At 36.5% G+C, this 27,176-nt stretch overlaps 1 protein-coding gene across 1 annotated transcript in view; it reads right to left on the bottom strand.

Moving 5' to 3' along the window:
* COL19A1 (collagen type XIX alpha 1 chain) overlaps nt 1-27,176 on the bottom strand; it is a 333,729-nt gene that overhangs the window by 236,991 nt on the left and 69,562 nt on the right. The window contains exons 9-10 of the mRNA XM_008061721.2: nt 17,392-17,436; nt 13,995-14,039 (exon numbers count right to left, since the gene is read on the bottom strand). Of these exons, the coding sequence (XP_008059912.1) occupies nt 13,995-14,039; nt 17,392-17,436 (90 nt within the window). The remainder of the gene's footprint in view (nt 1-13,994; nt 14,040-17,391; nt 17,437-27,176) is intronic.

Genomic DNA, 27,176 nt, shown 5'->3' with positions numbered 1-27,176 from the left:
ATATAATCACAGAACCTTTCTACTTTAATTGGCTGATGTAATATGTTAATACAATTTCTTAACTTGAATGCTTCTTGACTTCGAAGCATTATCTCATTTTATCTTTCTTTTGCTAAATGGTTAAATTTTATTTGCTAATATTTTATTTTAAAATATTTGTATTCATAATCATAAATACAATTTAGCTATAGTTTATTTGGTTTAGTATTAAAATTATTCTAACTTTTTGGAAACTGTCCATCTTTTCTTTGGCCTGGGATAGTTTAAATAACATTGGCTAGATAAACCCTGCTGAGAAACCCAATTAGTCCTGGGGCTTTACTCAATTGTAGTGAAGCACCTCTCCAATTTCTTCCACAGTAGTAAGTATAGTCATATTTTCCGGTTATTCTTAGTCACTCTTTTACATTTTTTAGAGGAAATCATCTATTTTCTCAGGTCAGCAAATTTGTTTCTTTTGAAATACACAAACTGGTCTCTCACAATTATTTTAGACCATCTATTATCTGTGATGATGTATTCTTTCTTATTCTCAATTTGTCTAATTTTATTTGCTATTTTCTTAATTGAGATATTAAATTTTGAATAATTGAATAACTGGATTTTATTTATTTGTTTATTGAGCTAGCCTTTTAATTTACTTATCCATTTTACAATTGAAAATTTTTTCTGGGATTTAAAATTTAGTGATTATATTTATTAATGTCCTTATTTGGGGAAGGACTTTTTATTATTATATGATATTTAAACATATGTTCTTTATTTTTGTAAGTTTTTCCTTATAATAAACATATTTCAAATTCTATTTTTTCATTCTCAGTATAGTTTTGGTATAAAGTAGTTTCTTGTGCCTTAATTGTTATGAATTTCCCTTTTCACTAACTCTTTGGTTCTAGGGTTAAGAGTGTTTTCTTCATTTACTGACTTCTTTATTGTTTTTTATATCTAGGAATATATCTTATGAAATGTCTACTTTTGAAATTAAGGATTTTGTTTGCCAAAGAATCATACATTTTTCTAACTGTTCCATGAACATACAAAAAAATTATCTATTGGATAAAATGTAAAACATTCTTTCTCCATTTCTTTGTCTCTTTATGTTTGATTATATATATATCTTTCAACAGTTGTATCTCAACCTAATTGCGATACAGCAAAACTTTAGGTACCAGCTCAAATCATACCTAAAACTTCTTGCTCTTCTTCTCAGAAAACAAGAGGGAAAGACAGCAGACTTGCTGTTGACTTATATACTGATCAATTCACAGAGGCGATACATACAGAATTCTTGAGGATGATTGTCACAATTTAAGGAGTGAGATCATCGGAAAAGACTGGACAACTAGCTAGTAAATTTTTATGATGTAGATCAGTAAAATGTTGGGTTCTTCTGTAAATATAACCATGGATATTTATTATCAAGTCCAGCAACCAACTCGCCGCTTTCACTTGATAATCAAATGCTAAATCTTCTTGGACTCTTAAAAGAAGACGTTATATATTTCATGTTTTTTCATTTTGTTTAAAGTGATGGTTCAGTCATTTTTTTAAAAGTTCTTTTGTTTTTCCCTCTGGTGGTCACTGCTTTTCATTTTGTCACACACTACACTCCATCTGGTCCTCTACACGTCCTCTTTCCCACAGCAGCCTATACAAACCACCATCAAATGCTTCATATACATTCTTTGAAATAATATTTTGTCTCTTTCATCTCTATTACCTGAGTGCTGAACACAGTATCTGGCATAGAGAAGGAACCAAATGATTAAGGAAATGGCTGACTGCATACCTAAAATGTGTTCTGAAACCCAGCATATGTGTTGAGGCAATTCAGTTTCATGTGTGGTTCCCGCTGGCATCAAATTGCTTTGAAAATAAATTGAAGGCCTTTTAATTCACTTATTCCAGGTAACAGCCCCTGAGACCAAGACACACATTAAGTTAGGAGAGGACAGATTAAGGGCAGATAACTAAGAGTTGATGGAAATTAGCCACTGACATGAATCTCTGAGAATCTTGAAGAAGGAAAGGTTTAGACACAATAATCCTTGATCATTTTAAAAATAACATGAAGTTTGATGTTAATCTCTGGCAAAATACCAGATTTAGTTATTAAATAAATTTTCTTTGAGCTGCTAGTAAAGAATACGATGATTATCAGTTGGAAATACCATGTCAGAAGACAGAAATCATGTGTTATGTGTTTTATTTATTTAATTCAGTAAGACAATCAACAAAATTTCTTAGGATGTGCTGGATAAATGTGGGTTAAATTTCAGTGACCTAAATGAGTAAATAATTAAATGAAGATACTAATTTTCCCTTCTGTTAGACCATCACCTGGAAAAGGGTCCACAGTGGTGTGCCACAGTGCTGTGCTCTGGTCTTGTCTTATTCAATATTTATATTAGTTACTGGAGGACCCAGAATTCATGTATATAAAACTCATGAATGTTGCAAAACTTTAAAAAAGTGACTATTGTAATAGATGTCAGAATCAAGAGTTAAAAGTTGACGAGTAGAAACACCAGGCTAAAGTCTGCAGAATAAAATTAGCACATATAAATGTACATGCTCACACTTTGATTCAAGCAAACAACTGCCTGACAGTAGCATCGACCCCTATATATCATTCTAGGATCAGACATATATGTTTCTAGAGGCCATCTGGCCTCACCCTTTGCTTTTATAGATGAAGACTTTGAAGCAACCATGGGTAACTAAAAGTCATGCAGGAGCCAGGATCAGGACTCAGCTCTGCATATCTGAGTTCCATCACTCTATTCAGCTGCCTATATTATTCACTGCTCAGAACACAGTAGAATAATTCTGTCCACTTCTAAACATTAGACTCATGGTACACTGAGTTACAGTATCACAAGAGGAAGTCCATGAGGAATATGAGGAGTCTATAAACCAAGATCCATGAAGCACAGTGACATGGACTCAAAGCTAAGATACTGACGTGAAAATGTTTGGGAGACATCTTTAAGTTTGGGAGACAGTGTGTAAGAAGCTGTCATAAATTCTCCAGAAGCTTATCACTCATTTGGAAGAATAAACAACAGGAGAATGCATTGTTCCAAAAGTTTAGAAGTGGGATCTACTGGTCAGAATAACAGAGAATAGATTTGGGATTAAAATAAAGAATTTATAATTGTTATCAATATTAATGAGCAGAATCTGGTGGAACACCTGTCAAAATCCAAATAAAGGATGAGATCACTGTAGATGGATGATGTCTTAAGTTCCTGTTAACTTAAAGAATAACCCTTAATGCGACCTGTGTTTCCTGGGTGCTGTCATGTGCCCCAGTCGAAGAGTTCTTCGCAAGTCATCAACTCCATGACTCAGTTCATCTACACACAAGTAAACCTTAAGTGGGGATATCAGGGAGCCCTGGAACACTGCCCAGTGAGGCCATCTGCCTGCCATACCCCTCCCTAGAGCTGGACAAATGCAGGTACTTAAAATAACATCCTACAAGATATTTGCCCAAAGCATTCATGCTTTACCATTTTGTCTTGATTTTGATCACACAAAATGATTTGCCACAGAAAAAGAGGAACAAGGAAGAAAGACAAAGCCCATGTTAATTGCCTTCTGTGTCTTGGCTCGCCTGTGCTTGACTGCTCTTTGAGCAGATCATGGATAGGGCATCACTTATGTGGCTTAAAGGGGATTGTGAGGATTAGCAAAGCAAAATAAAAAACCAAGGATAATTTTTGTAAGACGTTCGACTAAGAAGCAGTAGATGTCCATAAGCCTAGATGATGGCTTCTCACAACCAGCCATTGCACAATGTGGAACAGCAGCTGCCCTGACACCTCTGCCTCCTGCATGTTGGAATTTTGCTATTTCAGTCTAGTGGACACACATGTTCAGTGAGTCCTATACATTGATTGTGAAAGAAAGTCACATGCTAGTGAATTCAAAATAAAAACAACACACCTGTCATATAATTTTTGGTGACATTGAATTAATTATGTTCCTACCATCTGGAATGCACCACCAACAAAGAGATTTGATTAATCAAGTGTATTTGTTAACTGGGATTTACTAAAAACAGTTAGGAATTATGAATATTTGATGATTATGTTAAGCTGCAGCAATTGCTAGATTAACTTTTAAATCCATTCTTTGTTACATTTTAAAACACCACATCTTAAAAAAAAAATACACTAAAAACTGTCACCAAATGTGAGGGATGCCTTTACCCTATGCTTAATTTAAAACTCAGTTTCATTCAAAAATGCTCAGGAGTGATGGTAGGGGCTGCCTAAAAGATCCAGTCCTTGTTTAAATACAAAAATACTCTTGAGTTGCCTGCTCATGAATTCATAAATTTACATTAACAATTATTTCCTTAGCATTGCCTGAAATGAAAAATAAGAGAAAGTAAACTGAAGAAGAAATCAGTCTCGATGGGATGAAAGTCAGATGAACGTGAAAGAAAGCAGAAGGGGTGATGGGATAAAGGAGGCTGAGGAAGGGTCCCAGCCAGGAGCAGGGGAAACTGAGGCTACAGAACCTGCCGATCCTGAGAACAAAGGAACCAAGCACATGCATAAAAACTCCAGGCAGCTCCAGAGCCTGGAGTAAAGAGAGAGGACAATGGGAGAGAAGGTCACAATAAAAGCCAAGCTGAGACACATTGTAAGAGTTAACCAGTGCCTGCCAAAAAGCAACACAATTTACAGATAATAATACCTAGAAATACAGTATGTTAACCATTTTTTAATGTAAATTTTAGTATGCTATTAACTATGTCAAGGTGTTATATATTTTTTTAAAACACAATTCCAAGGCCCACACTTGTCAAACTATTTTTTTTTTTTTGAGTTGGAGTCTCACTCTGTCGCCCAGACTGGAGTGCAGTGACCGCTCCCGGCTACCGCAGCCTCGACCTGCTGGGCTCCGGCGATCCTTCCGCTTCAGCCTTCCGAGTAGCCGGAATTACAGGCATGCGCTACCACGCCCGGCTGATTTTTTGATTTATTGTAGAGATGAGGTCTCGCTGCCCAGGTGGGTCTTGAACCCGCGGGCTCAGGCCATCCACTCACCTCAGCCTCCCAAAAGCATGGGATTACAGGCTGAGCCACCGAGCCTGGCTTGTCAAACTGTTTATTGTCTCAAACCATACCTCATGAAATCAGTAGTATGAATCTGAAAAAAAAATTGGATTGATATTGAATTGAATGCATTAAAATAACAATTGTTGAGTACTCCAGAAGGCTGACAAGAAACACTACTTAACCTTGTCTACGCTACTCTCCTGCAGTAATCAATCAATTCATTGAATTCCTTCATGTGCTAGGCATTGGGTTAGATATTTGAGATAAAAGTATACACAGGCAAGCAGATACAGCCCCTGCTCTCTTGAAGTTTCCACACTACTAGAGGAAAGAGAAGAGCAAACAAAGAAGCAAAAACCTCATGTCAGCACATTTATAATGATGCATAGTGATAGATGCTATAAAGGTGAAGAGTAGTGTGAACGGTATAATGAGGAATTATAACAGAAGGAACAGATTTTCACTAAAGAGTCAGGAATGTCTCTAAGAAGTTGGTTTTTAAGATGGGACAGAAGTGAACTAAGTGAAAGCGTGGTATTTCCAGGCAGTGGGTACATGGATGGACAGCTCTGAAATGGGAGCTTGGGAAACTCACAGAACTGAAAGGGGTCAGTGTGGTTAGGACAGAAGTGGAAGGGAGTGGGGAGGGGAGATAGGTTCCAAGAGGCACGACTCGGCCAGACTGGGCAGGGCTTGTGGGATCTGGGATTAGAACTTAATGGGAAACAACTAAAATAATTGAAAAACAGGAACCACATAGTGTAGAGATTCATCTGGTTGTTATTTGGAGATTGGGTGGGCGAGGAGCAAGAGTGAGCACAGGCAGATTGGTGGCTCATAGTGACTAGAGACTGGTGGCATTAGGGCCGATGGAGACAAATGGATAGATTTAAACCATAATTTGGAAGCAAAATTGACATTGACCAGAAAACTCCAAACATTGTTAGATAATGGCAGTGATACCTTTGTGTTACTCTTGATTTTAATGGGAATTCCTTAAATATGTGATTATTTCTGGCTTATGTCTGACATTTCTTAAAAAGCATAAACGGTTGCAATTCTCCGTATAAGTGACCTTGGTCTGTCCTTATCTTTTGGCTCCTAACTTGTTCAAGGATATTTCCTACCAAAGACCTCATGCTTGCTTTGGATTTGGGTATATTTATAGCTTTCTTCTTCAGTGTGTCACACATCTCCAGCTATTCCCTAGAGCTGCTGTCCTCTTCCTAGTCACTTCTTAAGAGAGTTTCAGCATGGTATCTTTCCTTTGTCACCTGTTATTTACTCTTCAACCAAGAGCAACCTGGCTTCTACTCTCATTATTCCAACCAAATCATTTTGATGAAGTCACCAATGACACAAATGGGAAAGACTTAAATCTCCAAGAACAAGGGATTGACCAGATAAAATATTATGTATCCACATAGTGAAATGTTATGCAATCATTAAAAATAACACTTTAAAAGTCTATAATGTTCTTGAAATATTACAGCTGTTCCTAGTCACCCTCCCCTGATTTTTTTTTTCTCTCTCCCTCAGGACATTTCACTTTTTCTATAACTGTTATTAAGTGATGCAACAACAGAGTCTTATAAATATTTCACATGAATTAGATTTATTCACTAGCAGTGTAAAGAATTAGGAACACGGCACATAATCTGTAATGCTCAGCGTGAAGCCCCTGGTTGGCTGTGGGATTTCCATTCCTCTTTCTCAACTGCCTGCTACCATGGATAATTGAGAGTTGGCATGGTTCCTCCCATATCAATTGTCATTGGCTACAGATGAATTGCTATGATTTTTGAAATCATAGTTATTATTCTGCTCCATCTGTTACCTTCATTTTTCACATCCGCTGTCAAATCAAGCAAGTCATTCCCAAAAGTTATAGAAGTTTCACATGTTACCCGACAAAATGAAACAATTGTATGGAATGCGCTGATGTACAGTAGAACTCTACAAGGTGACCCAAGAGAGCATTCATAAGAAGGGAACATGCCCACAGTTGCTGTAGAGTGAAGACGCTATACTTATAAGTGCTATATTTATAATAACAGTATTGCATCCTGACATTAGATTTGAATACAAGGCATAATTGCCAAGAAGCTTGAATAGTGAAATCCTAAAAATATATTTCAACTTTGACCTGTTTTTTCCGTATATTCTAGTCTCAGTTTTAATTTAGCTAAAATTAATAAGCACACGATACTATGTAAAAGAACAAAACCATTCCTAGGTTTAATTATATGATACATTGTGTTCCTCTTTTCCCATCCTAAATAAGTTTTTTAAATAATATTTTCCCATTACAGATAAAACATATCTACCTTTTCAAATTCAAAAGTCTCTTTGAAAACCTCCAAATCCCACTCCGTAAACTTAACTTTCAGAATTATCCTTCAGGTCAAAAGAGGAAGAGAAGAATGAAGTATGGTTAATAAATCTATTCTGCCTTTCTACTCTACTGTTAATTTAAGACAATAACATTTTAATCTAATTTGTGTTAGATTTATTGTGAAAATGACCCCATTTCTCATGCCTCCATATATTCATATCCCCTTGAAAGGTGACTCTGAAGCTTCTCTCACCAAGAGGTGGACTCTGTGTTCTTCCTGGATCTGGTTTGGGTTTGGGACTTGCTTTGGCCAGTAGAATATGGTCATGGAGTGGCATTAGCTCTGAGCCAGGGGCCTCAAGAGCCTCTGCCTTGAGAACAAACCCAGGATGCCCACTGGAGGAGGAGAGATCTTCTGGAGTAGAGACACGCTGTCTAGCAGAAGCCAACCCAGACCAGCCACCCACAGTCAAGCTGGCAGCTGAGAAGAGACATATATTTGTCCCCTGGAGATATACCTGCTGGGGATTTGTTCCAGGACCCCTTCAGAATCTCTGGATGATCAAGTCTTTGATATAAAAAGAGATAGTATTTACAATCACCCTATGCACGAGCTCCTATATACATTCAATCATCTCTAGATTACTGAAAACACTGCTATAATGTAAATGTTATGTAAATAATTGTTATACTATATTATTGTAATTTGTATTATTTATTTTTATTTTTCAAATATTTTTGATCCATGATTTATTGAACACACAGACATGTAATCCCTGGGTGCATAACCTCTGGATACCAAAGACAGCCTGTATGCCCAACTCAGGCAAGATCATCTGAGACCAAAGAATCACTAAGCTATGTCCAGTATAAATTGCTCAGCCATAGAATCACAAGCTAAACAAATAAATTTTGCTCTGAACAACTAAATTTTGGGGTTATTCATTCCATATCAGTAGCTAATTAGCTACTATTTTCTTTTGTCTTTTGTTTACTTATTTAGAAAAAATATTAGGAATTAATATTACACAAATAAAAAATTAAGTGTAATAACTGTCAATTCTATTTTTCTCAAAATATTACTATTTTATTTATTATTCTTCATATTTTGGTTGTTGAGGCTATTAACATTTATTGAGCATCTTTTATTCACTGAGCACTTATTTAATTCCTACAATCATCCTATGAGGTAAGAATTCACTTTACTTTATAAAAGAGGAGTAAGTGACCTTAGTCTGTCCATATCTTTTGGATCCTAACTTGTTCAGGGATATTTCATGGCAAAGAAATCCAGGAACTTGTCCAGGTTCACACAACTGGCATAGCAGAGCTGAATTGGAACACAGAACACAGGAACATGTGAATCCAGGTTTATTTTTGGTGGTGCTCCAGAGACTAGGAACATATGTTCTCTGTTAAATGTCCTATACACTAGTCTAGAATGTTCTAAAGGATAGTTCTAAAGGATATTATATAGACTTCCTCATTTGGCCTTTTTCTCACTCAATATCAAATTTTAAGTGGCCAGCAATCACAGTCATCCTTTCAAATTCTTAATTTGAATTTAATTACTACATCATAATTATTATGATGACTGAATAAAAAATGGACTAAAATGTACATATTTTTAGCATAAAAGATACTGATTTATTTAAAGCCGTAATTGTTTCTGGTAGCAAATAATTACTATTGATTGTCTGATTGACTAGAATTTCATACATTTAATGCTAGAAGTCAATATCTTAGTTGGTGGTAGGTGATATAATTTATTTGTGGTACTAGTATAAAAATAAAGTCTTATCTTCTAACTTGCTCTGAGTTAAATGAAAAAGTTAAATCTGTGAGAAATGAGTGAACAAAAAATTACCAAGTAGATTGTCCAACATGCTTATTAGCCTAGCATTTGTATATTAGGACCATGCGTGACATATTACAGGTGCTGATACAATTTGAAAACAAAAAGTGACAGAATAGCAAGGGTGGATTGAGCTGTTTTCTAATATTCACCCAACTAGAAACCAATATGAATAATGAAAGCTGTGAAATAGATAAGTGAAGACATTTCTTAGTAAGCAGTTTCCATTCTCCCTATCACATCTTCAGGAGCAACCACCGAAGGCAAAAGGAGGCAGATAAAATTATTGTTAATAAAATCAGCACTAATAAAACCAATACTAAGCCTAAACATATTCTATTTTAGACTGGCCTACAAAAATTTGAATCACTTCATCTGAAAATTACCTGATGTTAACTGCTGATTAAAGAAATATGAATGTTTGGAAGTATGACCTAATTATAAATAACCCCAGATAGTTTTGGGGGTAGTAGAGTATACATGTACTTTAACCTAGGTCATAATAGATATTTTTACAATTTTACTCATTTGATTATTACATTTTATACATAACTCTATAGTAATGTATAATTGAGTAAATCAACTAAGAATAGGGATCTGTGGAACATTTTCCCAGGGGATTGTGTCAGGTAAAAATATTTGCAATTGTTATGAAACCAGAGTAATAAATAATTAAACACAGTTTTCTGATTTAAACACATCCTTGTTTTATGTGGCATTTCAGGACCTAGATTATGTTATGATAACAAGACAATAAAAATCCAAGTTACTAGAAATTTACAACTAGTTTTCCAACAAAAGTTTTAAGAGATGAGTTAAAGCAGCAACCAAAGATACTTGTTAGTTTTGTGGTTGTGTTTATTGTTGGTTTAACCCAGAGAGGAAGCAAAGATGGTCAAAGTAAACTGTGCCCAGAAGCCTAAAGCAGAGTTAGCCAAAACCTGCCCCACCGTGGACGCTGCCAATGGTCATACCTTCTGAAGCCTAGTGGTTCATAAAGAAAAGCTCATTTGATTGATATTTTTCTTCTCACTAAACTTGAGACCTTCAAGACCTTCATGTTTGATATTTTTCTTCTCACTAAACTTGAGACCTTCATGTTAATTCCCCATATGGAAAAGTTCTACACTAGTCGAAAACTCTTAGATCCTTGTAAGAATTTGCTGCTTTATACGCCCATGTTAAATATCACTCTTGAATCAAAATGGACATTTTAGATACAAAGTCAGGAGCAATGTGGCATAAGTGGCAGTTGCCACTGGTGTTTCTCTCTCACGATCAAATGATATTTAACAGTAGTTTCAACAGAGGCAAATTTAACTCTGAGAAAATTAGTTCTTAAACTTTGAGTTAGTCAGATTTTGAAAGACAACTTAAAAACATAGTCATTTAAATTGCAAAACAAATTACATGGTTTAAAACAATTACTTAGGCCGGGCTTGGTGGCTCAGTCTGTAATCCCAGCAATTTAGGACGCCGAGGCAAGTGGATTGCCTGAGCCCATGGGTTTGAGACCAGCCCGGGCAACTTGGTGAGACCTCATCTCTACAATAAATCAAAAATTAGCCAGGTGTGGTAGTGCATGCCTGTAGTTCTGGCTACTTGGAAGGCTGAGGCGGAAGGACTGCTGGAGCCCAGCAGGTGGGCTGAGTGTGCCACTGCACTCCAGCCAGGGCGACAGAGTGAGACTCTGACTAAAAAAAAAATTACTTAAAAATATTGAATGCTATAATGGAACAGATATGTATATTTCCTTTTCTATTTGAGGCTTCTTTTCATAAATGTAACAAAGTAATATTTCTATTTTAGTTACAAGGACATAAAGTAGAAACCTGGATTTTGGGTTAAGGAGTAAAGAACACTTAGTGAACCCTTGCTAAATGACCTTTTTCTGGTTTAATGACAAGAACAGTCATTCGTGCGTTCACATTTGGTTCTGGAACAAGAGTTCCACTTAATCATTCCTGGGAGGGCTGATGGGGTAGGGTAGCTGTCACTTGAAGAGGATATTCTCGGTTTGTTCACCAGTAGTAGCAGCCTACATAACATCTATGATAATACTGAAGGAACCTTAGGAAAGTGTCAGAAGACCATTCCTGTAGACACAGAGAAGCCAGAGAAGAGATCTCAGGTGTAGGGTGGGCCTATATCCCCAGCTTCATAAGTCATGCTGCTAGATCTTTCCGGTTTTCTAGTCATACTGAGAAGCAGTGGCTTCTTCAAATTGATTTCCACTGGATTATAGAAATACCACCCCAAAATCATCACATGTATTTTCTCTTTTGCAGTTAATATAATTTGCATTTTTTGGCCAGAACCATGTGGCCTTGGCAGATAGGACATCTCTCTCCAATGACAACTTCCTGAATTAGTTTCTTTTGCAACTAGTGAATCATGTCACTCAAATTTTAAACACAATAAAGGCCAAAATAAGGTAATTAAAGAAGAAAGGTGGATCTTTTGCAATCATAAACTCAGTTTTCCACAAAGAATTAGTGTTCAAATTAGATTGATTGTTCAGAAAACAAATTATGTGAAGAATAATCCAAGTATCTCGTGTTATTATCACACCAAAGTGAGAGCTTCACAGATTTTTTTCTCACTTTAATCTAGAATCACAAATCAACCATAAGACCTCAGTTATTTATCTTCTGGAAGAATTCATGAAGTTATGGGCCAGAATACATAAGCATGTAACTCACTAATAAATCTCACTAATAAATCAGGAATATGTATAAGTAAATTATTTATTTAAAGACTTGGCCTTTCAATGACTGTTATTTCAAAGAGAAAACTCAAGCATCTAATACACAGTAAATGATAACCAAAGAAGAAATTTTTAAACATAAGTGTTAGCACATGCCCCCTACATCTGACTATAAATCACCTGAATTTTGATTCTCATTCAAGGCACATATTGTATTTTCTGTTTGATGCTTTACTTCTTTCTGATATATTTCAATCATTCTCCAAAAATATTTCCACCTTGTGGTGAAATTGACTATATGAATGCAACAGTTAACAGATACGAGAAACAAAAAGGGAGATCCTTGAAGCCAACTATGTGAAGTATCTGTATTTCACAGCCTGTGATTTCTTATGAGCAATACCAGCTATGTCTAAAAAATATAAAAATAACCGCTACATTTTCGTGTGTTGGTGACTTTAAACTATAGAGACTATATCAGACTATATCTGTTTTTGCTTATCCTCACTTATTCCTACAGGAAAAATCTCACTAATAAATCAGGAATATGTATAAGTAAATTATTTATTTAAAGACTTGACTTTTCAATGACTGTTATTTCAATGCAAAACTGTCCAAGAGATTTCTAAGAAAAGAGACTCACTTTAAAAATAGTCATCACTGAATGGAATTTTCCTCAATAGGGTTATTATATGGCTATTCATTCTTCTTTCTCACAATTGTGTGAGGAAAAGCAATTATGTAGTTTACAGCATGTATAATTTGTCTTATAATTATAATAGATGCTCATTCTTTCTATAAATACTTATTGAAGAAGAAAATAACTGATCACTGCCAAGAAAATTAAATGCAGGCAAGATGTTGAATTTGAGATCATCTATCCCACTTCTCAGTTCTCCTTCTGGCTGTCCAATTACATGACATTTGATGTATACAAGAGTTATGAAACAACAAAAAATGGTACTGTTTTTGTTTTATTCAAAAATAAAACTAGATTTTGAAAATGCAGAAGGATTCAAATGATTTTCTGAAGGGATATTTGGATGGCCAGGCACTTCTGTTCTCTGTACTTTCATTAGAAAGCTATAAATTTATAAAATAATGATTGCTTAAATATTCTTCAGTAACTATCACGGGACTTCAGTAGTTATTTACGAAAATAAAATCTTCTTAAATGTAAAATTAACCACCCAGAATTTAGTTTTATAAGAAGGTGACATAAGATAGCAGCTGTTGGGTTAGTGCCCTTGAAGTCTGCTGTCCAGTGCATCTACCTGCTCTGGGCCCTGTGGGCTTCCTCCACCTCTCTGGCTTTCCATTTAGTTTGGCTAATAGGAGTGCAATGCAGCACCGAGGTCAGAGGATAGTGAGGGAGGCTATTGATTGCCCTGGCTCCCGCTATAAGTGCCTATCACTGGTTGACTCCTACTCTGACCTCCTAGATCCAGCCTTCTCCAGAGCTCTCTGCCTGAGGAGGCTGTTGTAACCTGACCTGCGATAGCGCATGACTCTTGTGGTTTTTCTTATACCTTCTCCAGAATTTTAATACCATGCCTTTGTTAGACTCTTTGGAATGATTCTAGTTTTAGTATGCTATCTCTTTTCTGTGAGATCCTGACTGTTACAGCTAGCTCTTCTTATTTATTCCTTTAAGAAAAAAAACCTACTGATAAACCAGGTATACATACAAACAAAACATTTATTTAAAGTCTTGGACACTTAGTGAATGAATGTCTTCATCATATAAAAATATAATACCTTATAAATGTTTGAATTATTTATATATCAATGAAATGAATTTAGCAAAATATCTTATTACCATCCAAATAAGTTTAGAAAGATTTCTGAAAATCATCAATATATGTAATCTACCTTAATTGAAGCAAATATTGCTAGCTAGTTCTATGAAAAGTATCAAATTCCTTATATAGAATGTACAAAACAAGTTAAATATTCCATTCCAAAATATTTTCAAAAACACAATTTATTTTCACAGATGCATATGTAAAAAGAAGTACTTACCTTTTCACCAATTTCTCCTTTGCTGCCTTCAAAACCTTGTTCTCCCTGTAGAAGAGGAATATGACATTTCCGGTAATGGAACAGTACTTCTAAGGCATACAATTTTTACTATAATGAAAGTGTTTTAAAAATGAACCAATCAACAATTATAAATAACCATTTCTAATATGTATGCTCTAAACCAATATTAAGTTACACAAAATTTAACTCTTCCTAAATACTAAAAGCACAGTTTTTAGGGTATAAGTGACAGCTACCCTACTTCCAAGGCAATTGAATCTTCATCAGCCTGAATTTTCCTGGGTATAAAATAAGTGTGATAATGGTGCCTTCCTCACTGGAATGTATGAGAATTGAATATGTCCTTATAGTGTCGGGTGAAGACCAAGTTATTCCTGTTATTATGACTATTTATGTCACTAGATTCAGTAGAAACTCTTCTTTGGAAAGCTGATTTTGAGAATATGGTTCTAGTGAGTCTTATGATGAACAAGCTTGGGTTTGAACCCAAGTCCCAGGTCCAGGGATGCCAGGGTGAGCTCCTCCCACCTGCCCCCAGCTCAGGCATGAATTAGAGGGCTGCTGAACTCAATGACCATATCTACTCGAAAAGGTGTGATCCCCTTCCTTCATAAAAACCCCCGATCTGCCCAGTCTAGTTTCCCAAATCACTCTGTGCAGATTTTAGAGCATGGTGTGCCATTCACAGTCAACTAGTGCTCACAGAGCACCTGCCACAGGCCAGGCACTCAGGACAACACAGCCAGCAAGTGAGGCTGGGGACAGCATGGACTCTCCCCAACAAGGAAAGCCCTGGGTATGAGACATTCAGCAGGTGCTTCCTGAGAGCACAGAGACAAGAGATGAAGGGTTTCTGATCTCAGGTTTTTTCTGTAATGCCCCAGCTTGGTGACACTTGGTCATTAAAATTCATATTAATTATATGAAAGGGAATGCCAGTTTTTTATATATATGATGGAGAACCCCAAAATCCAGAATTATTTTCTGGAGGATGAGCCCCTTGCAGTACAGGCTTCCCCCACTAGATAAGTTTCTAGGAATACATCGGCATCAGTGTAGAGCTAGCATTGTTGTAAGAGGCTGTGTTCAGTGTCAGTTAATTCTTTTTTGTTGTTGTTTCGAGATTCCTTCAAAACATTTGCCCATTTCATGATGGGTGATTTATGATCCACCTGGGCTGGGTGTTCAGCAGTTTTTGACCAAAAACGACATAACTTCCATACCCCACCTTCTCTATTCACCCTGTCTTGCCCTGAGCAATGTTTTTTGTTTCCCTGGATGAAAAAGCCCTCAAAGGGAAACTTTTTGCCAATGTGGAAGTAGTGAAACAAAAAACTGAAGAAGCACTAAAAGGGATCAAAACTGACAAGTTCAAAACTGTTTTGAGCAGTGTCTCAATAGGGGTACTGCATCAAACAGAGAGTATCTTGAAGGTGACTGAAGTTTAAGCATGTAAGAATAAATATACCAAAAAAGAATAATTTTTATAAATTTTAAAATATTTTATAATTTAATAAATACTTTTTAATATTTTATAATTTATATATTTATATTTTTTATAAATAAATTCTGGAGTTTTTTAGATCCCCCTTGTTTATATGCACACATGTATATATACATATACAGTGTGAATATATTTTTTTATTATTTTATATATATCCACATAATTGAATGTATGTATGTTATTCTATAATTGGATAGTATACATAGTATACATAATTAGAGGATTAAATAATATATGTGTGTATATATACACTCATATGTATACACACAGTTGCACACATATAATTAAGCATTTTTTTTGCTTCAGCTATCCTTGAAAAAGTAACCAGGAAAGAAAGTAGGTCAGTTATTAGGTGTTTTTACCACTGAATGCGTGGTCTACCCTTTCCTATCATTTTTCCTAAGATATGGGCTTCGAGCCAGCATGGACACTGGTGGTCACCTCCTGTGCACAAGCTGTGGTGTCAGCACGATGCAGCCACCACAAACAGCTGCTGGAAAGTCCAGGACTGTTTCCCAGCATATGAACCTGTACATCCTTTGGCTGCAACTCGACCCACAGAGGCAGCACATGCTGCAGCAATGGGTTCTGTCTAGACCCGCCATGAGGAAGGGCAGAACTTGCCATTTTGTTGCTGCCAGTTCAATCGTATTACCTTTATCAGGCCAAGCAAAGAAACATTTTTCAAAGTCTAACTATAAATCAGTGCATATCTTTTAAAATGATGCCAAAGTCACCAATAATAATTTGAGGTTGCCAAGGACTTGTTTAAAAGTGTTTTCAAGTCCAACCGAGAACTCTGACATTTAAAAATAGGTAAGATGTGATACTTAAAGTCATATTTTCTTTTTTTTTAAAAAAAATGATGCTTTCAATTAGAGAGAAAAACCTAGATGTATAGCAACTTCTGACATCATGCTGCTAAAACCTGGACAAGCTCTCCGTAGCACAGAAATGACATGCTTGGCATAGGCAGTCATCTAATGTTGCATCGATAATGCCCTCCCCTGTGGTAGGGTTATTTGGTGGTATCACGACAGTTGTCCCCATCTGAAGAGGCTCCCCGTGCCTCCAAGAAGCTGGAGTATCTTGGTCTCTGTGTTTCCAGCAATGCTGGGTACACACAACCATGCTCCTTCTTGAAAGGAGAAAGCAGCCTCATTCTGGGTACAAAGAGGGTACAAAGGAAGTCACCTTGGTAAAGAGAAAGGTACCAGGCACAGGAAGCCTTCCTGTGAATTTCTTGTTCTGAAAAAAGTGGGTTTTTTTTTGTTTTTTTGTTTGTTTTTTGAGTTGGAGACTCACTCAGTCACCCAGACCTGCTGGACTCCCGCGATCCTTCCACCTCAGCCTTCCGAGTAGCCGGAATCACAGGCACGCGCTACCACACCCAGCTGATTTTTTAAAATTTATTTATTGTAGAGATGAGGTCTCGCTGCCCAGGCAGGTCTCAAACCGGCGGGCTCAGGCAATTCACTCACCTCAGCCTCCCAAAGGAAAAAGCGGTTTTTAAAGAGCTTGGTTGCTCTATCTGGGGCATGTAGGAGAGAAATATAAGCAAGAAGTAACCAAAACCAGTCAAAGGCAGTGAAATATATTCCCTTCTGCATTTTCACCTCTGACTAATAATAGCAGACACATGGCCCCTCCCCTGGCAGAAGGCTCTCAGATAAAGCTCCCTCCTAGAGTGGACCCTTCAGAAGAAGGCTGCTTATGTGACCTCTCTTTGGAAAGACAGGCCAGTAGCTTCCTAAGAGTCTTTGAGGGAATTCAGTTTTACCAAATACATTTTCTGAATCTTTATTATATACAAATTTTGTTTTCAAGATGGTAAAATTCTTAACTCAGACGAAATATTAAAAACCTCTTTACCTTTTGACCAGGTAATCCTAGATCACCATGTAAGCCATTTTCACCCTAAAAGAAGTATACAGAAAAATTTTTATTATCCACAAAAACAAATGAACACAGTTTTTTTGTAGTCTTTAACAGCTAGCTCTAGCACTTGGGGAAAGATAGTCTAGGACTGAACATCTGTGTATTTGGCTTTCCAAATACCTCTATCTCTCAACTACAGAATTATCCTCTCAACTCCTAAAACAAGGAATGGAGACTCCAAGGGGGTCACTAACATCTCAAGGCCACCTGAGTAGACACATCACCTGAGGTCCAACAACTCGTGCTTTCCTTTTTTTTTTTTTTTAAGATGTGGGGTACAATTCAGGGTTAGGTATACAAATGCTCATTATGCAGGTACCCTTGTTAATGAGGTGTGCACCTCTCTCCTCTGGCAGCTTTCCTCAACTGCCAATCCCACCGCCCCTCTCCGGCAATTTCCCACTACTGCCAATCTCTTTCTTATAGTATTATGATAATTGCTTAAGGTCTGCTTATGAGTGAGAACATATGGTACTCTGTTCTTTGTTTCTGTGATAGATCACTGAGTATGATCGACTCTAAATCCATCCAAGTTGCTGTGAAGCCCATATGTTTGTCCTTTATCACAGCCTGTGTTTTCCACCTGCTGTGTGGCATCCCTTATTTCATGTTCTTTTTTTCAACCTCTAAGTGTAATACAGCCTGCCACAGTGCTGTGGTCAGGCACCATTCTCACAACAAGCCTACCAAGGTTACACTATTGCCATGACCATCATGTAGATGATTTACACAATAAGTAGGTGGTAGAACTGGAATTTGAACTCACACACTTTGGCTGTGGGCACCCAGCTGTCTCTCCGCATCATCTCTGAAAAGATTGAATTCTGGCTTGCAAGTGACATCTGGCCTAAAAATCTTAATTTTATGTGTCTATAATATATATGAGTGTGTGTATTCTTATATACATGAGTATGTTTACCTTCTTACCTGTATCTGTTGATTGCCTAAAGATCAATTTTGAAGACGTACTCAATGTCATTTATATGAAACCATCTGTTGGAAGAATTTTTAGTTCTTCTTATTCTCTGGTTCCTATCTTGGGTAAAAAGGTTTCCAGAAGATGCTTATCAGTTTTCATTGCTGGAATTTGCGGATCATCTCTTTGGCAATTCTGACTGGTGAACAGCACATAAGCTGGGAGATACTCCTGGGAGGATGTGCACATACTCCTGGGAGAATGTGAGGAGTTTAGTTGCTTATGGGAATTGACTTTGGCTTCTGAGTTCCAGGGTTAGACAGTTCAAAATAAACTAACAATTCCTTGACCTGTTTTATTTTTATCAAATATCTATACTTAATTTATAGGATAGCAGTTTTTAAGCACTGCCTAAAATGCAGTTAGATGTTGTTTCTTAGAATTCTTTTAATAAAATCCAGATGTATGAAGAAAAAAGTCACATCTTCCAACTTCAAAATAGCAATAATCCATTCTGTCTGCATCTAAAGAGATCTTTGTTATTTTGCTAAGTGATACAATTTTGAAAAACTTTAGTGATTTTCACCAGGGGTGTGCTGCTATCTATAAGCACACATACTATTAGAAAGACTAAAGTTTTTCTTAGATTAGATTAAATTATCAAAGTATTCTACAGTGTAACTGTTGCCATCACCGTATAGACCAAAGTTCTAAAGGTAGAACTTTGAGCTAAGTAATCAGGTGTTAAAGCATCAATAAATATAATGTACTTATCTATGAAAACAACACAATGCTATCTTTAAAACATCCTGCTACAGTTCTAGACCTTGAGCCTCATGAGAGTCTGTGAAAGTCTCCCATTTCATCTGATAAAGTGACAGCGAAACACAGGCAGTGTGTGACGAGGAGTGGCCTATGGGGGCAGAGCTTCTGTTACTCATCACACAAGCATGGCCACTTGTCCAAGGACCAGATTATGTTCCTCAGTTAATCCAACATAATGTTTTATATCACATTACATGTTATTCATGATAATGAGATATGGCAAATAATCTGGTAATGTGCGCTGACAGTAGACACTGCCCCAAATACTTTTTTGGGGAAGAGAGTTGTGACAGTACCTCTCTTTTTTCTCTGCCCAGAGTCCCCTTTCAGGCCCCAGGTGCTCTGAGCACTGGCACCCAAAGTCCTACCCATGCCACACATCAGGTTAGGGCTACACTGGCACAATATTAACTGGGCCATAAGTGTCTAAAGCTGTGATACTGAGAATGAGTCCTAGGGGATACAGGTTTTATGACTATGGTCATTAAAATATTGTGTTTTCCGATGATCAGTGTTAATTGGTCTCTGCTTCTTCGTGACTGGGAATTTGTTTTGGAAAACATAATTCTAGACTCCAAGATGGCCAAATGGACATCACTGATTATCTCACAGGAAATGAACTGGCCTCATGTGACACATTACCATGTGGAAACTTTTGAAATATTTTGAGACGCCCTACTTGTAAAGTAATAATAATTTTAGTTTAAATAATTTGTGATTATTTTAGTCCATGAGGGCTAAGCTAACATGCTTGTGTCTACCTCAAAAAAGGAGAGGTTTATTGATTATCATAAAAATTAAAGAAGAAAATAGTTTTGCAAAAAGTTTTTATTTTTGAATAATTTTGAAAAATTGCCAGAATAATACAGAAAGCTGCTATATAAACTTTACCCATATTTTTAAAAATCATTTTGCCACATTTGTTTTCTCTTTGCAATATGTTTATATGTATTTCCTGAACCATTGAGAGTTTGTTGCATACTTCGTGATTCCTTACCCCTTAGTACTTTGGCATATGTTCCAAGTATAAAGAATATTTCATATTACTGCAGTAAAGTTATAAAACTCAGGGAGAAAACAGTTTTAAAATACAATTTTGTTTAATGTATTAGTGGATGATGGTGTTTCCATTAGGACTTTATCTAAAACCTGACTTATGTCAACAGATGAGCCTCTTTTTATGCTCTTTTTGATGCTCTAGGTTAAAGCTCCAGGTACTGCAGGCAGTTAGGGTCAAACTTAAGTCTATCCATAAAATAAACACCTACCTACAAAGTCTGGAGAGGCACACATCAGAGGACTTTCTGAACTCCTGCTGTCTCACCCCTTCCCAATCTCAGCCCAAGAAAGATGCTTCTCCTTTGACTTCCAATCAATATTTTAGTTTATTATTAAAATAAACTGACAATCAATGATTCCCATAGAAGCCATAGCTTCCAAGATTTGCTTCTGAGGCATATATTTTCTATTATAAGTTTCTCTCTCAAGGAACAGTGTCCCTTTCCAATCACAAGTTCAAACTTCAAGAAGCAAAGAAATAAGTGTAGGATAAAGCAGGCAAAACCAAGAACCACTGCCGATAGCGTTGCTGTCTGGCTAGGACTACAGTGCATGTCTTCAACTTCAGAGGACAATCAAACAGCAGCCTTTCCAATATTCAACATAACCTCTTTGAGAAGTTTTTGGAAAGATCTTAGGTGAAGTTTAGAGACAGCTGGTGCCTCTCTGAAAAACTGATCAAAACATTTAATTTTACCTCCTTTTAATCACTGCACATTTTCCAGCAGTAAGCACAGCTAAGTACAAAATACAAATGATTAGGTTTCCTGATTCCTTTGACATTGTCCTTCCTATTATGCAGGATATATTGTTGTTTCAAGGACATGTGATCAGGAATCAACTCCCTAAGGCTATAGGTTATTAACCTAGTATCAAGGAATTCAAGCAAACAAAGGCAGAACAAGCAGATAAACCAAAATTTACAAATAACTGGAATTACACCCAGGAAGTTGGAAGATGTATGCCATGGTGTGGTGATTATTACTTTAAAATGTTAGTTATTCAGCCTTTGATCAAAAAGTCTGAGACCCTATCATAATGCTTTTGTATTAAAATATAAATTTGACTTATTATTTCACTTATAGCACATTTTACAGGAATATAACCTTCTTGAGAATTTAGTGTACACTTGGAAATATATCAGTGTTTTCTCACTAATTAATTCATATTCATTAAAATAAAATTTACTTGAATGTTGAGAAAAATAGCTGGAAGAGAGATCTGAAGTAGAATACTGGAGTTCTAGAACAAAAATCAATAAAACAGGTAGCAAAATGTGACTATGATTTTGATTTTGTGTTATCAACATGACCTCTGATTTTCTGACTAGTCTTGCTCTTATTAGCTATCATCTTCAGAAACTGAATTTTCATATGATTCTTAAACTGTTGGAAGTCTATTAAATATTTCAGGAAATAAAAGTATACTTGAACTTCTTATTTTTTGGATATCCAATCTGAGTCCTTTCATTCTGGGGAGAGGGATTTTTTCCTTCTATATTTTGGGACATTGGGACCTCATTCCTATAAATAAATTGTCAAGATCACACAGAATTTAAAACCTCAAACTTTTAAAATTCTTTGTATTTGTTAGACACTTGCTGCAGCTAAAACATGGGGCTATATTACCACATTAATTCTCAAGAGAAAACCAACTGAAACATTTTTAATCATAAAGTGAATGTGACCATATTGTTATTTATTCTTATGGGTCATTTCAAACAAGGGAAAACCAGTCATCAAAGTTAGTGTATGGTCAATGCATGTCTTGATCATAGTAATGTATATATGGGTGGTTAGTGATAGCTGATTCCATATCTACTCTCTTAAATTCTATTACCCTGAGTGTATCTGCATGTCTGTGTACACAAGTATGTGCAGCTGAATATACCTAGAAAACACTCAAGCATGGTATTTTAAAATATAGGTATTTTTAAATATATGATATTTTTAAATATAGGGTATTTTTAAATATGGTATTTTTAAATATAGGTGTAAATTCATATACACCCCCTCCACTCAAGTATCTGATGAGGTACTGACTCTATTGAAAGCTTTGTAAAGTCAGACACTTACGCAATTTAATTTGCATTGTGGAAAGCACAGAAAATAGTTCTATGTGTGGTTACTGAACCCAAGTTAACCTTCCCTGTATTCTTATTTCTACTGTCTGCAAAATGAAGGGTAAGAAATGGTGCAGGTCTTATATATGACATCCCTTTGTGCCACCATCAAGCCTTCTATTCAGTAAACCACTCATTTTACAAATTGTAGTTTGGAGCCTTATTATGGTTCTTGTTCTCTGGGCAAGAACATTATGGTTCTTGTTCTCTGGGCACATACTGGTCAGTTGTGTGTTTTAAAATGTGGCACGCAGAACTCAGCACCTCACCCCAGAAATGGTGTTAGTTACACAAAGTAGAGAACAGGATCTTTCTCTCTCACTCTCTCTCTCTCTCTCTCACTCACTCACACACACACTTTGTTCTGGATATTATACACTACTGTACTTCTATTAATACAACTTGCTTTTTTTTAAACTAAATTGTTTACATATACCACATTTGTAGTTACCATAGCCATTAAGTTTTCTTTGCAAAGGGATTTTATTTTACAACCCATTTTCAAGTAAATTGAATACAAATTATACTGAGTTATTCAAATAAAAAACAGACTAAAAAAAAAAAAAAAAAAAAAAAAAAACCCAGATAATTTTGAAACAATTTGGAGAGGTTAAAAGCTTTGCTCAGGAATTAAACCCTAGTCAATATGTTAAAACCTATAACAAAATCTAGGCTGTCATGTAATTTTGGTAGTTTTCTTCAAGTGTCAAGAACAGGAATTTGAGTTTTTCGCTAGATTGTGAGACTAGCTGTGAGATAGTCTAAGAAAATAGGAAACTTCATAGAAGAACCAGGGAAGTAGGAGACATTTAATGTGAGTCATCTACCGAAATATCTGAAGTATAGTCATTGGCATCTAAATCAAGTGTTCTAACAAGTGAAAGACAATTTAAGTTATAAAGAGAAGGACAGTGTCTTCAGTCAGCTCCTAATTGAGGACAGTGAGATACCAGTCACTGCAAACTATTTCCTGTCCGGAGTATTCCTCGTGATGAGTAATTTATAGTTCTGCTCCATATCAATTACTTCTGCTGGAGCTTATACGCACTAAAGTCATGGCTACTTATCTTTAGCCCTGAAGCAAGTGGTGGTGAGGACATGGAGAAAGAACACACCCTAGCAAAGTTATAAGAAAGCTAGGAGATTTTCAAACCTGGTTTGGGTAAAAAGAAAGCAAGATAACTTGAAGATTTACACTTGAGGAAGAAGTAAGAGCATATTTTCTCCAGGAGAAAATGGGAAGCAAATTCTGGAGTTATTTTCACTTCTCTCTGTATTTCACTCTAGGAAGCTTGCTGGCAGGAAGCTAAGCTCCTGCAGGAAGTGGGGAGGACTGCATGGAGGCTGCATCACTGGCACTGGGGCCTTTTTCATTTTCCCTTCAGCAGGATTTTCTAACAGCCATCCTCTATTTCTCTTCTCTGTTTCTGGCCTGGGGCTAATTCCTCTGAAGTTCTGAGCAACTCAACAAACACGGATCCAGAATCAATCGGGTGCCCTGTGTGGGGGTCAGATGCCGGGGTGAGAGATAAACACAAGGTTCTCCTCCTCCAGGAACTCACATTTCACAGGAGATACAGACTCATACTATAGAGGGGTGACGAAGAAAGCACTATGAGAGCAGAGTAAACAAGCTGCTCATTTTGCCTGGTGGGCTTGGAGAATTCGTGAAAAATTGCCTGAGCTTGAATGTTGTCGTCTGAAAGCACAGGGATGGTGATAGGGAGGATGACTCTAGTTGTCTGTGAGCATCTTTGGGACTCTTCTCATACCTAACAGGTTCACTCAATACCTTGCACTAACCAATATAGCCGTCCCTGAATTGGTGGACTAAAAGCTCCTTTAGACAGAACAACTTTAAGAAAACTCCAATATCTGAAAACATGGATGTTTGTTAAAAAAAAAAGTTACATCTTAAATCTGCTGTTCAGTAGCTCAGCAATCTACACTGAGAATAAAATAATTAGCCACTAAACGATGCAGAGAAACAGAGAGTGTGTGATCTTTTTTACTGCAATATTTTAATATTTATGTGCTCGAAACCGGCAGTGCATTAAACCAAATGGGAACATTAGCAGACTAGGTTCTTGAAATCTGGCTAACTGTTTAGCAAATAAAAGTCAAGTGCTGGGTGCCAATACACTGTGTGTGCTAAACCTGCCATCCATCTGCTGAGTTCCCTGCCAGCTGCTCTACTTGGGGTGCGAGTGGCAGGCATTAGGAGGGAATCAGAAACCGTTAAGAAAGAAAACCGGCTGCAGAGTGAGCAAGTTTCCTTCTTTTTCCTGTCCTTCTGTTTGTTACCTTTGTCCTTCTTTTATTTCTGCTTATTTTAGTGCAACATTGTACCAACATATGCCTATAGACAAGACAATTAAATGACACTTCATATTAAAGCAGTAATTTTTCACTGAGAATTCAAGTTTTAGTCATACTTTTAATAAGTAAAACCAACATGTAGCTTGACAAACTGGTTTCTTTGTGGTCGTATTTTTCTGTGAATACTGGTTATGATAAGAAGTTCAGTCTTATGTCTTGATTTGACTAAATCTTCATCCGTTTTAGAATTTTCTCAATTACACAGGTATACAGGTGATGCTCTGTTAAAGAGGCATTTTCTCTAACATGAAACTCACTGTTGTTTTATAAGCCTTGACAACTTCGTAGGCAGGAAATATTCCATTGTTAGAATAAAGTTGGGTTGTCTTTTTTCCTCCTCATTTATTGCTTCCCATTTCTATAATAAATTGTCACAGGCAATTAGGTATTTTAACCTCTTTTTTAAAAAATGGGGGAACTCTAAAATGAAGCTTTACTCTGAATGCCCATGGAAAAATTAAGTGAAACTAGAAATACAGAGAGAAAGCCAAATGACTTAACAAACTTCTCTAGCGTTTTCTCTAAATGCCTCTAAGTTTCTGAGTCTGTGACGCATCCACGCCTCATTGGGGCCAGCTCTGTCTAGAGTTCATCATCATTCACAACAGCTACTGGCCTTGTCTGGGCTGACATAAATTGCAACAGCATCTGCCTTGATTTTCTGAAGCTGCAGTCTCCTCATAAAATGTCTTTTTAGGTAAAATCGAGATTTAAAGATCATAGTCATTTTTATTTTCCAACAGAAAAGAAATTCAAAGACTATTAGGGAACAATGTATCTGCCCCACTCAGTCTCATCTCACACTGTAATGGAGGCCTGGGAGTTTACGGAGAAAGGACCTGTCACACAAATACCCACAATAAGGACCATTAGTCCAACTGTTTCTAAGATGTGTGACCTGGTGACTCCCTCACATGTTGTCAGACATTCTTCTTAGGGGCCTTAATGCATATGGCTCTTTATCTCTAGAGGCTTGATTTATTTATTTATTGTCTTACAGAGCTGTGGTACTAAATTAAACACTTTGCTTCCAAGAATAAATTATTATTATTATTATTATTATTATTATTATAGCAGGATTTATTGAGAGGACAGAAAGGCTCCCAAAGTGGGAGGGGACCCAAAGGGGTTACCTTTTTTTTTTTTAAAAAAAGAATAAATTATATATTTATTTATATATGTATATATCAAATCATACTTGGTGGAGACTGTAAAGAGAGAACTTTCTAGATTGGGTACTGAATTAAGGTTAATCTGGAGAGCAACATGATCTTGCTTCCTGGAGGAGGCAGGTATGGCAGATGAAGGCTCTCCAGAGAGTCCAGTGTGGAAATTTTGAAAACATATTTCAAATTTAATTTTGTACTTAAAAGCCTAACAAAATAAAACCGTATTGTTTTCATAACACTTCTTTTGGAAGGTATAGCTCAACAAAACTCTCTTATGAGGTGAAAACCCATATGCATAGTAGACACAGTAGGTGGGCACAGTCTTCTGAGGGTAGAGGGATCAGAATCTCCAAAGGCAGGTAGAGTTTAAAAGGGACCCATGGATTTACAGGGAAGGGACACCGCCCTTCTGGAGTAGAAGGTGGGATGCAATTGGCACAGTTCAAACTGGCAGGTGACACATTTCAGAATTATTTGGGAAGTCTGGGCATTTGAAGAGCTATGCAGATGACATAGTATGGGCAGGGTGCAGAGCTACAGATTTCTATGGAGAGAGGTTCAAATCCAAACCACTATCAGCTGGCTATGAAGCTAAGGGGAAGTGGTTCTCTCTTAGATTTTTAGTCTGTGAAACTGTGATGGTAAATCTTACCTTATGGTGTTGTAAGGATGAAATGAAACCATGTAAATAAGGTCCTTGATTGTGTTTAGTAATATTTATTGTGTAAATGACTGCTGTTATTACTGCTATTATAAACATTTATACTCTTAGACATATTTCTGTTAAGTGAGGGATTCATTGTTTTTTTTCATCCAGTTTGTTTGAAGAGGTCAAAGTCACATAAGGTATGTAAATTCTATTTTAACCTCTTCCACTAAATACGTTTTGATTAAGCAATATAAATTTCCCCAACGCTAGTTTCTTGGCCTTTTGGCTAACATCAAGTGTGTAAGTTCCTCAAATGAGTTTTAATTTGGTCTCATAGTAAGTCAGAATTCAAAACAATAGAGTCACCAAATTTTTTGTATATCAGGCACTGAGCTGGCACTTTCATGAATAATCTCATTTAATCCTGAAGACAAAGCTAAAAGTAGGTACAATATAACTCTTGTTTTATTTTTAAAAATGCATTTCTTTGATGATTAGTGAGGCTGAACATTTTTTCATGTATCTGTTGGCTGCTTGTAGGTCTTCTTTTGAAAACTGTCTATTCATATCTTTTGCCCACTTTGTAATGGGGCTGTTTGT

This window comes from Carlito syrichta, unplaced genomic scaffold (genome assembly GCF_000164805.1).
Source record: "Carlito syrichta isolate Samal-C Ts95f unplaced genomic scaffold, Tarsius_syrichta-2.0.1 Scaffold305546, whole genome shotgun sequence".
In the NCBI taxonomy this organism is placed as follows: domain Eukaryota; kingdom Metazoa; phylum Chordata; class Mammalia; order Primates; family Tarsiidae; genus Carlito; species Carlito syrichta.
Note: the sequence above shows the minus strand (reverse complement) of the source record. Positions and strands in the feature narration are given on the sequence as shown.